The sequence below is a fragment of the Natator depressus genome, chromosome 9 (genome assembly GCF_965152275.1).
Source record: "Natator depressus isolate rNatDep1 chromosome 9, rNatDep2.hap1, whole genome shotgun sequence".
NCBI lineage: Eukaryota > Metazoa > Chordata > Testudines > Cheloniidae > Natator > Natator depressus.
Window position 1 is genome coordinate 62,780,058 of NC_134242.1, and position 15,305 is coordinate 62,795,362.

Sequence of the window (15,305 nt, forward strand, 5' to 3'; positions counted from 1 at the left end):
CATCACTGAAAGAAGATCTGGGGAGAGGGAATTCAGTAGTTCAGTCCTTTGATTTTGACTGAGCCGCAGCATTGCAAACAAGGTCAAAGAGGGGGGCAACGTGCGATTGGGGGGCAGATTAAAAAACTAGAGCCAATATCAGCCCTGCCATAGCAAGCCCAGCCCTCGTTACCTCTAAAGTTGATTCCCTGCCTCTTCTGCGTCCTTGGATCTTCTTTTCACCAGTGTGATGCTACAGATTGGTCTGCACTTCAAAAGAGATGGCCTAGCAGAGTGGTTCTGTAAGGCCAGTTGAGACCTGATGGAAGCATGTGCAACGCCATTGATATCAACCTCACATGATAGGGCTGAATTTGGCCCATAGAGATTAAAGACCCAGTGAAGTCAATGGAATGATTCCAATCGACATCAGTGGCTGTCAGATCAGGAATGGGCAGAACAGAGTGGATAAAATAAGGATGGATGTGGCCCTTCACCCATCACTTAAACCAAACCCAGCTCAAATGATTCCAGAAGTTAAAAACAAAAAACCTTCAGTTCACTTTTTTTAAAAATGCCTTTATTTCTGAATTGCTGTCTTTGAATCAGAGGTGCTAAAATAGCACGAAGATACCATGAGAAATGTTGTCCTTGCAGTAATGTAATGCGGATATGTGAAGTACCCAAAATATTACAAGGGGAGCCTTTTCTGTGAGATTTGCAGCCTAAGACTCAAGAGAGTCAGATAAACATCCAAGTTTGTGGGTGCTTATCTACCTGTTGTTTATCCATCCTTATGAGCTTCACCCACTTCTGGTCATGTTACAGATCAGCAAAGCTGACCAGATTCCTTCCATTTTGGATGTATTTTCTATTCTCTTTCTCACCACGTCTAACACCAACTATTAAAGGAGCACTCCAGGAAGAGTGGTGGGCTCATGGGGCTTGGGAATTAGCTACATCCCCATGTTTGTTCTGCTTTTCTATCCTGCTGATATGTTTCTAGTCAGAGTGTTGTGATGATTCCGCGATGGCTCAGTTTCAGATTTCCATGAACTGATCTTGAAACAAATGACAAGTTAGGTGGTTGAATCTGGAAAAAAACACCCACAAAAAACAAAAACACCCCACTGGCTTAAGACTGGATGTTGCCAATGTTAGGAATATTTGTACCAGCAATAAAGCTAACAGTGATATGCCCAAATTGAGCTCTGGTCTTTGGAAAGCTGTCCCTGAAGCCAGAGGGCTTGTTATTCACCCGTGTGACTATTACTACCACACTTAATTTGTAGTCTTAAAAGCCCAGAAGATGAATGAAGAGGACCTGGTGCAGGCCGCATGGCAGGAGGGGGGTAGGAAAGAGACCCCAAGGAAAGCTGAGGAAGTAGTGGGTGGATTGTGTCAAAGAAGATGGTAAGCAAGTGAACCCTAGAGCTGCCTCAGCCCAGTGAAGACAATGGATGCTTGCCCAGTGCCCCAGCCCATGATGAGGGGGAAGAAGAAGAAGAAGAAGAAGAAGAAGAAAAAGAAGATTTAATTGTTAGCACTGGTGAAAGGGACCAGATTAACAGCCCTTGAGGCTAAAATCCTCTCTTTATCTATGGCACGGACAGCAGCAACTTCTCCCACACAACCCATCAATTAGGGAGACTGGGTGTCTTGACTTTGTGGAGTTATCCTGCTTTTTCAGGACTTTGGTAGAATCTGCTAACTTGCTGACCTCCCCCACCTAGACATCTGCCCTATCACTACAGCCACCAGAGGCCTAGAGGACCAGGCACATTGTGGTACATTCCGCTGGTGTGTTATTTCCCCTTTCTCTCACCCTTCATCTGTCCAGTAATTTACAGCCCAGCTACAGTGTATCTGTGTTGGGCCCTAGCTGGGAAATGCCGAAATACCACAAGAAATGCTGCATTATTTGCAATTCTCATCCAAGCAAAATCAGGAAGCACCACAGATCTCATGAGAAAGTTACCCAGCCCACATTCTGATATGGTTCGACTAATGCTTCTTGGAACCGAAGCTCCTATAAGCCTTTTGTGTCTCGCCGTCGCTTGTTGCTTTCTAAGAGGAAGGGGTGTGTGCTGCGCCCTGTTGGATCAAAGAATTTCTTGCAGTAGTTCTATTTCACAGGGTTAGAGCTGCTGCCGCAGACCTAAAGCTATAGATCAAATTGGAGAATGGTCTCTGGTGCCCACTGGAATGATTTTCTTTGAGGGCAGGGGATCAGTTTTGAAGAGCAATCTCCAGTGGTGTGCTGGATCTCAGCAATAAATCAGAGAGGAGAAAAGGCCAAGGTGCCCATGAAAGATGAATGGTTTCAGGACAATCCACCTCACCACAGGAATCCCCAGAATGGTCCCACTAAGGAGATCCCCCCGAATGGAACCTGGAGGGACTGCCTCTATGGCGAGAGAGCCTCATCGCTGGAAAGGAGATGGCTTGCCTCTAAGGGGAGTCTTGCTACTGGACTCTGATGATGCACCCTCTGAAGGGAGGTGCCACGTCTGAGGGGATTCCACACCAGTCATGGGTAGATTGGCTGCCTTAGAGAGGATTCTGACCACACTGTAATCCCAAGGGACCAACTGCAGTGGGATTGTCACCACTGGAATCTATGCAGGCCACCTTTATGGTGATCTTTGCAACTGGCATCCAGAGAGATCACTTCTAACGGGTCTTTGTCACCGGACTCTGGAAAGGCCGCCAAACTTGTGAGAACGAAAATTGCCAATGATTGTCCCACCCAGAAACAATGTCCCTCCTCTGGGCCTGCCTACCTGCTACTTCCCTGTAGTGACATCATTGTCTGTACAAGCATCACCGCATAGTTCTGTCTCCTTGCCTGCTCTGCACTCACCTGAACGTCTGGGAGCAAAACAGCTCCCAGTTGGAGTAGCTGCAACCAGACACCTGGAAACACAGCAGTGTAAAGTCCCCATGTCAGGTGGCGAGAGGATATCGCTCCTTTCTCGTCTGGTCCTCAGGCCATGGTTCTAATCACTCGTGAGCTTGAGCTCAGGCAGCTTCTTCTCCTTCTTGTCTTCTCTGGGTGAATGTCACCAAAGAACATTCCCAAAAAATAAGCAAAACTCTTTCACTCGTCTCTGATCTTGGTTCCCTCCCTTGTCTTTGTGAGACCAACGGTATGGACAGTGTGTGAGTGAGTGAGTGAACAACACGGGATTTGTGTGCCTCATCTGCTCACCAGTGAACATCACATAAAGCAAGCCTGCAAACTCAGATATTGAAACCAGTTTATATGGGAATGGCTTCTTCTTTCCCCTTTGTTACTGTACATGGTGCATTTGTTTTGTTCTCACCCTCACCAGAGGAGATGGACTGGTACCAAATCCCCAATCGGATCACTGCCAAACCTTGGGAAAGTTATGCTCCAGATCCAAACTTAATGGCTCGGGCCCACCTCTACTAGGTGCTTTCTCCCATCCCCCACGAGAGCAAACAAGAGCTTGCTGAGTTCTCTCACCCTTACCTACTTGCTGTCCGCAGGCCCAAGTCTCCATTATCTTGTACCTTGGGAGTCATTGTTGCCCATTGGCTCCTTTTAGCCCTAAAATTGGCTTCACTTCAAAGGCCCATTGATATAGCCCACTTGCCGTTCCTTGGCCATGCCTCCTCCCTCTCCATTCTCCATCTGGATGGTTAGCTGCATCCTTCTCTCAGCCCTGCTGCTTTTGGGCCTTGATCCCGCAAAGGTTTTGCGCTCCATCCAGCACAAACAAAAGGAGAGGCTACACATGGGCACGAGTGAGGTTAAGTCTTCTGCCTTGAGCAAAAGCAAGCTGGAGGCCCCTGGCTTATCTGCTCCCCTGCAGGTATGCAGGGTGAAGAAAGAGTGGGATGGATGATGATGAAGAATAAGCATGTCAGAGGCCACATGGGCATAAATATGATCCTCATCATACTAATGAGGTGCTTAGCTACACGCTGCCCTCTTTGGCCTCATTATTGCTAATAGGCAGGAGTCCCTTGGTGGCCATGGATCATTCTCATTAATGCAAGGTTGCATTTCTCTGTTCTCCCTGTTCTGTTCAGCGCTTGCTACCTGGTCCCCTGTCTGTGCTACATGCAGCACCCACATTGTGTGGGATCCAGTCTCCAATGTGCGCGAGCCCTGTCATTTCAAACACACCAGCCACTGTTCCAGAAATCACTTTCCCTTCTGCTCCACTCCTCATGCCAACTGTGTAGCCCCTCCTCCAACCCTCTTCCCACTGCATAGCTGAAGCAGTAGAGTCCACTGTGCCCTTCCAAACCTAAGACTGAAAATTTCCTGAACTGAAAATGTTTCAGGGCGCAATCAAACCACATTCTACGACACACAAATACCCTATCTATAACTAATGGCAGAGGACAGATCCTTTGCATTTCTTTAACACAGCCCAAGATCCAAATGTGCTTTACAAATGGCAATGAACTAATCCTCCCAGCCCTCTGTGGGGTAGGTAGGTATCACTATCCGACTGGGAAACTGGGACACAGAGAAGGTAAGTGAAAGTCAATGGTGGAGTGGGGGATGGAACCCACCTCTCCTGGGTTGTGGCTTTAGTCTCTCAAAGGAGAAGGCTCAGCTATATATAGACAAAAAGAAAAGGAGTATTGTGGCACCTTAGAGACTAACCAATTTATTTGAGCATGAGCTTTCGTGAGCTACAGCTCACTTCATCGGATGCAGTGAAGTGATCCGATGAAGTGAGCTGTAGCTCACGAAAGCTCATGCTCAAATAAATTGGTTAGTCTCTAAGGTGCCACAAGTACTCCTTTTCTTTTTGCGAATACAGACTAACACGGCTGTTACTCTGAAACCTATATATAGACAGAATCAGATTCAGCAAAAATCTCATTGCCAACCAGTGTGTGTGTGTGTGTACGGCTGGGGGAGGAGGGAAGTTTGTCTCAGGAACATGATGTGATGAGAGGTCTATAATGCATAAGAAATGTATGTCTTGTCACGCTAGCTTTCCCGGCATTTCCTCCATTAGGAATGCAGTGTGTAAAGTCAGCTTTGTGATGAATGATGGAGGGTGACCACACATTCTCTCCCAATGGTGAGACCTGTACTGGTTTTAAAGGACCTGGGTTGTTTTTCTGCTCTTTTTGATTTTCCAATTTTCCTTTCTGTTTCACTAGCAAAGGGAATCCCACACAAATAAACACGCCGGGAGGTCAGAGGACTGGTTTGTATCTGATTGTAATAAACATGTTTTTCCTTGTTGAAATCTTTGGTGAGTCATCAACTATATAAAACACAACCCAGGGAACCTAAGGACAGACCATGTGTGCCAATCGCTCAAGTGTCTGATTTCTTGAGCTTCTGAGCCTCTGTTACCAGGGTACCCTCGGAAACTCTTTACAATGCGTGCGCAGCCTTACCGCTCTAGGCGTCATCACACACCACACTCCCAAGCAGTTGAAAGTCAAAGGCTATTAGGCTTTAAGCATTCCTGCACTTCCTGCCTTCCTTAGGGCTGAAGGGCCTGTCCCAAAGCCCATTGAAACCAATGGGAAGGCACTCACTTTAGTGAGTGATACAATGTCTTCGTTATAGCAAGTACCAGTAATAAAAGCTGCCAAGAAGTTTTTCACATGCTTACACCAGGCTGACAAGGTCACCTCTTGGCGGGAAACACTGTCCAGGCTGAGAAATGTCATGTCAGTTGCAGTCTCTCATTCATCTCCAGTTAGTAACGTAGCTGATTAACAATAAAATAAACCGCAGTGCACCTTCAGTAGAATTCTGCAAGCAGTAATTGATCATTCTTTCAATCCATTATTACGTATTAATAATCTTACCACACCCTGAAGCGAGGGTAAGAAATAATCATAGTATATGTAGTGTTTAAATGGTAAAACATTTTCAAACCTTTATGTATCTCTTGATGGCTAGCAACATGCTCACACAACTCACCTTCTTTGAGGATATACAATTAATTGTGGCTCCTCTGATCCAATTAATTTGATCATTAATCAGTTGCTCAGTTAACCACTGAAGACAATAGCAATCCTTACCACCTTCTCAATAAAATACTACAATCGTGGCCTGATTATTAGTCTAATCAGTCTTTGCACTTTGCCACTTGCAGTTTTATTTGTGCAATTGCAGGAGTTATTACTGGACCTGCCATCACTTAATGTGTTGATTGGATATGGGTTTCAAGAATGATCAGCTGCTGCCTGTAGCATCCCACTGAACATGCATTGTGGACTGTCAAATTTTCCTGATGTAATTGACATGGGGTGAAATTCACCTGTGATGTGCTTCAGCAGCACTGTGAGGCTGCAGAAAGAGTAGACAGGTGGGGGAGTCTCTATGCCCAAGGTACTGCAGGAGGGTGCCTGCAACTAAGTTTGCATGCAGAGGAATTTGCATGCAGAGGATGGGATATGGACCATGCCCTACCACCCTGTCTAGGTGCTGCACAAGAGCAGCTGCCACCACTGCAGTCTACAGGTTGAAGAGCGGCTAGAGAGGGACTGTGTTGCTGTTGTGGGGTGGCCTGTCCCAGCCTCTGCTAAGTGACCTTCACAAAACCCAGCCACTGGAGCTTTATTTCACCCTACATAATTACTGGCACATTTTAGTATGGAAGATTGCAAGAACACTGCTGAATCTTCCCTCAGCAGGAGAGGGAGACGCATGGTCAATGGCCATAGCCAGGTACGTATGAGAGTGAAGGGGCTTGATTGGCTGGACCGTGCAGCCTTTGGAGCACAAGCAATTGGGAAAAAAAACCTTTGCAGATATAACCACTGAGTCCGGTTCGCCCTGATGCTTGGGGTCTTAATATTTGTTGTTGACATGTATTTTGAAGGTGGCAGTATCTTCCTGGAAATATTCATGCATCCTGAAGGTTTCACACTCTTTAGCAAAGGTTAATATTTGTCTTGAACATTCATAGCAGAAAGTGCAGTGGGTTTGTTGAGGCTCCTTCAGTTTAAAAACTTGCAGTCATCCAGCCTATGAGCAGGAACAATGCCATGTGACTTAGCTGACAAATCATGGACAATGGATGGTGAGCAGTCAAAGGAAGTAGAAGAAACATCCAGGCGATAAGCCGGATTGGCTCAGTGAACAATTTGTGAACTGAAAAAGGAACTAAGTTTGTACTAGTGCTATTCACTATGAACAGGTGGGCCAGCTCTGCTGGCAGGCACTTCAAAGGCCAGGTGCTTGGAAAAGGTGGGTGATGCGATGTGATGTTCAAAGCTCTGATGGCATCACATTATTCAGTCAGCACTCTGGTGATTATGTCTACGTTTGACAGGAATGTACAGTGAGAGGGCCAGCTGTGTCCCTGGTGAAACTCTAGTGAAGTCAATGGAGGACACGGGTGATGAATTGGGCTCCCATTGCCTGATAGCTCCCCTTGTTACCTAAAGATAGTGATTGATATGAATTCACCAGGCTGGAGGCTGGAGCTGAATAGAATCCTACAGGCGTCCCACTGGGCACAAAGGCTGGCTTCGCACTGGGCAGGCTGTTTACTCAGCACTGGTGCAGCATAAGGATTGCAATGACGTTTCTGCTTTTATAGACTTTCATGCCAGGTGTGAACGAGTCACAAGCAACTAGAGTGGTTTGACCTGGGATTACGCAGTGTGTTAGTGCCTCTCTTGTGGCTCTTGCCTCCCAGGCTGTTGTCCTAGCAGCTCCGGCTGGTCTGTTCCAGCCATAGCCAGAGAATGTTCAGCAGTGCTGTCTACATGGTATAGCAGGCACATCTGGGAAATGCTTTCCCCCTCGTAAAGCAGTTGCTGCTAGCAACTGTTGTCCACATTGCGGCTGCAAACATTCATTGCACTTATGTGTCATTGTCAGCATAAATTCCTAGGATGCCACATCTTGCAGCTCCGGCGCCTGGATCTGCTCTGTGGCAACTGCAATGAGCGTAGAGTGGAACGTATGGGCAATCTGTCGGAGTCTCCCTGGGCTTTTCATTACATGAATGAGGTCAGCTTGTGTAATACATACCAGATTTCCTTCACTGGGTCTGGTCTTATCCTCAGGACAGCCTTGATCCAATCTCCTCTTCTGTCCCCTTTCCTAGCCCAAATCCCCCCCCTACACATGCTCCATTTCCACCATTGGTAAACTTGAGCCTGCCATCCATCTGCCATCAACGTTGTGCATTTTGCATCTCTGCTTCATGCAGCGTGACCAACCCACAGCCAGTTTAGCTTCTTCACATGCTGCAGAAAGTTCCCTTCCCATCAGCTCACTCTGCTAGCAGTTTGGTTGTCATATAAGCCCAATGACTGGTAAGAGCGGATATGTGTGGGGAAGGTGCATATATCTCCCTGGATTTGTTTCGCCTAATAGCAGCACTCCCTAGATGGGAGGGTTAGATGGAAACGTCTCTCAGTGCTGGGCCTGCCATGCTCACCATCCCAAAATCCATGGGCCAGCCTGATTGCCAGGGTCTGTCCTTCATCCTGCCAACCTAGCTCATGAGGCACTTTAAAAGGTCCCTTGGATGTATTTGGATCCTCATGACATCATATTATGCAGTGCAGCAGTGCAAAGGGTGTCTTGCCCTTGAGGCACAGAGGCAGCGCATGGTGTCATCATGCAGGGTTACAAGTATCCTGACATCAAGACACAAAGGTCGCGATGATATAACCTGGTATCTCAAGGTAATTCACTTTGTCCCACTGGACAAATACAAACATGTGGCAACCCCTAATCCATATCAGTGATGCTCCTCAACTCAACAAGAGCCAGGAAGCAGGGCTAGATAGTTCGTTTGAGCTCTTTCCCAGGACTCTGAGCTCATTGGGTCTGATTCTCCTCCCACATACACCATGGTTACTGTGTGACTCCTCACATGTGCCAGAGCAAGATTCAGCCCAGATGAGGTGGAGACAAAAGTGCCTCCCTGTACCATCAGGTGCTGGTTTTACCTACATGGAAGAGGGAGGGATTGGAGCAGAGCCAGCCTGCTGGCTCTGTGTCCGTTGTACCACTGGAGCAATGCTAAGGGGCTACCAGTGGGCTGAGCACCGGACCTTTGGTGGTTATTTGTATCGTGGTAGCATGTAGGAATCCCATGACCCCGCAGTGCTAGGCACTGTGTGCTGTACTTCCAGGGAATGACTCCCGTTTCCAACTGGTGTAAGCAAGAGGAGAATCCAGCATGCTATCTTCCCCGTCTCCAGCAGTCCAAGCAGAGCAGGGATGACAAGGCTTCTGAACACTAGTCTTCTCCCCGCACCATCTTTTCCTTTGGGTCGCAGTACGGCTGCCACCCACACAGCTGCCAGCTGAGCGGGGGAACATTCTCCTTACACTTTTACATGGTCTGATACAGATTTTTTCCCCCCTCCCCTAGAAAAAAGAGCCGGTGGTGCTGGCCAAGAAAGCCAACAACACCTACAACATCGTGGGCACAACGTACGCCCTCAACATCGCCAAGGACCCCAGCCTGCCCACCATCTCCAAGAGCGCCACCGCCACCGCCACCGTGTCCCCCAAGGGCCCCCGCGTGGAGGAGAAGCCCCCAGAAAGCAAGAAGACCTACAACAGCGTCAGCAAGGTGGACAAGATGTCACGCATTGTCTTCCCTGTCCTCTTCGCCATTTTCAACCTGGTCTACTGGGCCACGTATGTAAACCGGGAGTCAGCCATCAAGGGCATGATCCCCAAACAATAACCCAGCCACACAAACCTTCCATCTATAAATGCCATCCAGGCAGGAATTCTCGGGGGCTTTCATCTTCTTCTTTGTTTGATTTTTTATTATTATTAATAAGATTAATTTGACTTATCTTGATTATTATTAGAGCATTTTTAATGTAAACAAAACTGTGATATTTATTTAACCCCTTTTTGGTTTATTTTAATTTATTTTTGCTGTTGATGTTAAAAAAGGATCCGAAAAAAAGTGTGCCTCTAACATCATGGGTCTGATGTTTCCCCCGCCCATGTCTCTCCCTCTCCACTCCCTGTGAAATGAAAGCTGCTTGCATGCTGTTTTCATTCCATGCTAAGCTGGTATGTTTTTCAACCTCACTCCCACCCTGCGATAGACTGCTCTGGTTTTGTGGATCCCTATTGCTTAGAGACTCCTGGCAACATAGGGACTTCAAGGATGCAATGACCTCTGTGGACATCCTGCCAGTTGGGCTGACTTACTGTGTTATTCTTTGCTTTAGCTTTATTCTTAGAGCAGCGACTGGTTTGTGAGCTGTTCAGGGAGCTGCATAGCCTCCACTGCAAGGCAGCCTCTGTGTTACCATAGTCAGCTGCCATTAGGGGACAACCATGTGGCATTCATGTTTGAACGCAAAGGGTGAGGCCGTAGCTGTGGTGTAACTGGCTGTAGTGTCATGTAGACATCTTCAGGGCTGCCAATTCTCCATCTTCACCCAATCATCTGCCTTCCATCCTCCTTCCCTCTCTCCAGGCAGAACCGAGCACCCCTGTCAGAGTGTCCTCTTCCACTGCAGTTCTACCACCCTCTCCTACTGGAGTGAAAACGAGCAGGACATTGGTTATTTGTGCCTCCAGAGGGCACCTCATATGGTGCTTTCCATTAGACAGAGAGATACGTAAGTGTCCTCAGGGTGAATCAGTGATTGATCTCCTTGAGGAGCACCAGAAGCAGAAGAGAGGTTTCCAAAGCCTTGGAAAGTTATAAGCTGGAAGGGAATGTGTGGGCTGTTGGGTGGCTTTATTTTTTTCCTGTTGTTCCAATCCCCTTGCCTCCATCTCCTCCTCCTCTTGATTAACTTTTTGCCTCCCCACTCCCATTCCTCCAAAATCGTCCTTTCTCCTGCCACCAGCTACAAGCTTTTACAGACCTCACCGTTAGCAGCAGCATGGCACCGAGACGTGCAGTCCCACTGGAGCCCAGCCCAGGAAGCATCTTTGTTCCTATAGGGTGGAGACCTAGTGCAGTGGCAATGTTGGCCCTTGGCTATGAAAAAATAAGACTGTCTCCTGACAAGGGGGAGAGGAGATCCTGACTTGGGGGCAGGGGTGACAAGGAGTTATGACCCGTGTAAATCAGGAGTGACTCTATTGAAGCCAATGGAGTTTGGCCAGCAAGATCAGAACCAGACCTGAATCCCTAGGCTGCTCCCTTTGAGAGAGGCTTTTACCCCCTCCCACCAGCCAGGGGCATCCATACCTTCCCCAACAGCTGTGCCGATAAGCTGGGATCCCAGCTGTCCTTTCCTCCTCTCGTCCCCTTCCCCACTAGTCTGGACATACGGACACACTGCCCAACCATCGGGAATTACATGCTGCATCTGGTACACCCTCCTGCCCCCAGCCAGTGCTGATTCTTCAGTGTCACCTTCATCTGCCCCCGTGCAGTCATGTGGCCTCTGCGAGGAAGCTTGGTGGGCAAAGGCTTAATTGATTATTAAGAACAGTACATGCCCTCCTGCAATATTCATGGGGACTGCAGGACCAGAGCAGGGAAGCACAGGGAATTTAGGGCTAGACTGTGCAACCGTTGCTCATGTGGATGAGCTCTTATTACATAGACATGCTCCCACAGCTTCTTATCCCTCCACTGTCTCAATGGCAGCATTGCTACAACAGGGGGAAGGGAAGGACGCGTGCTACTGAGCTGGCTGTCCTCTCACAGCCACTGCAACAGGAGCCTAGGAATGGCCAGACTAGATCAAATCCATGCTCCATCTGGTGCACTATCCTATCTCTGACTTTTCCCAGCCCCGGAGAAAGGTGCAAGAACCCCACAATAGGCAGATGTGGGATAATCTGACATCCACAGGCTTGCACTCCCTTCTGCTCAAGGGCGAGTGAGGAGCATACAGACCCCGAATGCATCTGACATTTCCTCAGTGCCTGTCATGCCAGAGAGCTGACTCAGCTCCTAGCAAGGGCTTGCCTCACCTGCCGCTGCAGGAAGTGACGCTGGGGTGGGGTACCGCAGCTGTGTCAGTTTACATCAGTGAGAGACAACGAAAAGGTGACGACAACTAGGGTACATCAGGGAGGCTTCAGAGGACCTTCAAGTGTTAGAATTTGCCAGGATTTAGGAGCTAACCCCACAGCTTTTGCCACCTCCTCTACTCTGACACCACTGGGTTCTAACACCATTGCTGTCACAAACATCCTTTCTCTAAATTACCATCTCCCACTAAAGCCAGCCGTGTGGCAAACGGGCTACTCTAACCCCCCAGGCACTAACACCGTTAAGTATTCCAAGCACTGCTATTTTAACACCCCTGGAGCTAACATTATCCCTGCCACAAACTCCACCACTAACACCACAGGGGCTAACTGCTAACGGGCTCTTTCATGGCCACCAGGGGGCAGCCCTTTGCCAATGGTCGGTTGGGTGTTTTGGAAAGTATTTCCAGGTCATTTTCTTAACTAACCAAGACAAAGGGAATGTCATAAAACAGACGTGTTGCTATCATAGTCAAGCCTAAGTGAGTGAAATAGAAACCCTATGAAAGCAAACGCAATAAAATGGTAACTAAAGAATATCAGGTGTTTACAAAAGGTCTTCTGTTGAATGCAAACTTAAACATGGGCCCTGCAATGTCACAATTACCTCGGTAGTGATAAGCAACATGTTCCAGCTGGATATGCGCATTCATCCCCTTCAGCTGTTCTGCCATGGGAAGCACAGATCCCTTTGTCCAATGTCTCACTAGGCACGTTCTTGCTGCTGACAGTCCTGCTTCCTGGAAATGTTCTTTGATGTCTGTTTATTATAACTCTCGCTAAATTATTTACAAAGCAAACATCTAGGTTAAACCAACTGAAGACTGCCAGCAGCTCTCATTAGCCACTACACGGCATCTGAAAAATGCCACGGCCAGCAGTAGAGTGAGCCCTCACCTCCCCTACCCCTAACTGGGACACTGATTCCGAACGGACACACAGAGAAGTGTGCTACCTACTGAGTTATCAGGGCCACAGCCTGGCTATTCCCTGGAACTCTTCTATCCACAAGGCCTTGGTTGGTGTCTCTCTGAGTGAGGGTCACGGCATGTTTTCTTAAGGTGACTTTTGGAAACTCTCATTCAACATGGATGTTCTTATCTGTCTCACCCTCAGCTTTCAGAGTGCTTTTCATGACCATATCTAGCACAAAGCCTTTCCACCCCTTGTTTTCTGAATCCGGGACGGTTATTCCTACAGAGGTGGCTGGTGATGGTGAGGTGATAATGGGTCACCCCACCATGTTACTCTTAGATTTTAGATGTCTGCCTGATAAACTGCTCACTTCCCAAGTGTGTGTAAACACTGAGCAAAAGCCAAGTGTGTTCCCACCAAAACCTGGCACTGATGCGTGCTGCAGAATGCCAGCTGGAGGCAGAGAGACTGGCATCCTTTGGTTAAAAAAACAACAAAACAAACAGGATTTGTAGTTTTTCTTCCAAGCGAGGAAGCGTTTTGGAAAGATAGTTATAAATAAATAAATAAATAGTTATAAATAAATGGTTTAACACTCCCTGCCAGCTGACATCAGGGAACAGAGAATGTTCTTTTCTTTTGGAGGCTATTAGGACATGTCCTTCCAGTTAACACTAGATTGTTCATCAACTTACCTTTCTAAAGGAATCCCAGATAAGGCCTGTGCTTAACACTAGCTTGTAGATTATTAGCAGTCATGTTTATTATGGTAGTGCTTAAGGAACAACCAAGATTGGGTCACCATTGTGCTAGGCACTGAGCAAGCACAGAGGAGTAGAGACTTGCTTTGAAGAGCTTACGCTCTAAACCAACAAGGCAGATACAGGAACTACTAGAGCTGGGCAGAGAAGGGAAATTTTATCTCATGGAGGAATTTGATACTGGGTCATTTGATTTTGTTCTGTTTAGGAATGAAACCCCAACATTTCAAAATTCTCCATGAAAGAAATTTTAAAACCCACCATCTTGTTTCAGGTACATCTCAATGTTTTGTGTTGACTTTGGCCTCTTTTAGTTTATATTGTATTATAATATATATAAGCCACAATTTAAAAAAATCAAAATGAAAGGAAAAATCTAAATATTTTATTTGGAAAATGTCAAAACAGACCATTTTGACATTGTTAGAACGTTTCCCCCCTCATTTTCTGCTAAATGAAATTTTGGCAAAGTTGACAATTTCATGAAGTGCTTCACTTTCAACAGAACTGCACCCTCTGATGGAAAACGGTTCTGTCAAAGCATTTCTGACCATCTCGAAATATAACATGCAAGCAGAGTGATCAATGTGATGGTGGCAGACACTATGCCAGTGCTATGATTTTCTGGGGGGTGGGAGTTTAGTTAGGGAGGGATTAGCCAACAGAAAGACAAGGGAAGGGAGAAGCGGGAGGGGGACAGAGCTAGTGAGAAGAGGGCAGGGAAGAAGGTCTGAGGTGGAGTGAGTCTGCAGTGAAAAGATAGTGTAATGGGGTGGGAGGGGACTGAAGCAAACAAGGGCAGGGAAAGTCCAGTCAAACTGTACGAATTATCATGAGTGTCCAGCAGTCCCTGCTTTGGCTGCTTCTGCAGCTGTTGTGCAGGCATCAGTCTCTGGCTGGCTCCCCCCTGCAGTTTCCCAGACCACACAGCTGAGGATAGGGGAGACAATAGTAATGGATCCTTGATAATGCTCCTCTTCTAAAGGAATGAATAGGCAATCAGGGAATGATGTCACAGTGCAGAGGGTCAGTGGTATATTCCTATGGGCAGACACGGCCATGTATGTCTTGTGCAGACCAGGAGGGGTTTCTTGGTCCAAGCCAGTTAGACTGGTGAGAGATCCAGCACCTTTATGAACCTCATTCGAGATCTCCAGTGTTCCAAGTGGAGCTAGTGGCACCTTAGAGACTTACAAATTTATTTGAACATAAGCTTTCGTGAGCTACAGCTCACTTGCATGCATCCAATGAAGTGAGCTGTAGCTCACGAAAGCTGATGCTCAAATAAATTTGTTAGTCTCTAAGGTGCCACAAGTACTCCTTTTCTTTTTGCGAATACAGACTAACACGGCTGCTACTCTGAAACCAAGTGGAGCTGACACCTTAATCTAACTCGCATGGCATTATCCCACAGAGGGAGCAAGGCCTATAGAGAGAGGGGTCCTGTTAAAGGGACATTACTGAGCAAATGGCTTTACTGGGGATAGACCTGTCAAAAGGATAAACCTATTCAAGGGGCAGAGCTGTGAAAAGCATGAAGCTGCTCTAGAAATTGTCTTTTTACAGAAAGAGACGTGCTTATGGGATAAGATTGTTAAAAGGACAGAGTGGTTTAATATATCATGCTGTTAAATGCAGGGACACTTTAAAAGGATAAATCTGCTTAAGAGACAACAGTGTTAAGGGGACAGGTGTGCTCAAGA

General features: G+C 47.1%; 1 protein-coding gene across 2 annotated transcripts in view; it reads left to right on the forward strand.

Moving 5' to 3' along the window:
* GABRA3 (gamma-aminobutyric acid type A receptor subunit alpha3) overlaps positions 1-14,268 on the forward strand; it is a 138,237-nt gene extending 123,969 nt beyond the window's left edge. For both annotated transcript variants that reach the window (XM_074964375.1, XM_074964377.1), the window contains exon 10: positions 9,333-14,268. In XM_074964375.1, the coding sequence (XP_074820476.1) occupies positions 9,333-9,653 (321 nt within the window). In that variant the 3' untranslated portion in view covers positions 9,654-14,268. The remainder of the gene's footprint in view (positions 1-9,332) is intronic.
* The last annotated feature ends 1,037 nt before the right edge of the window (positions 14,269-15,305 follow it).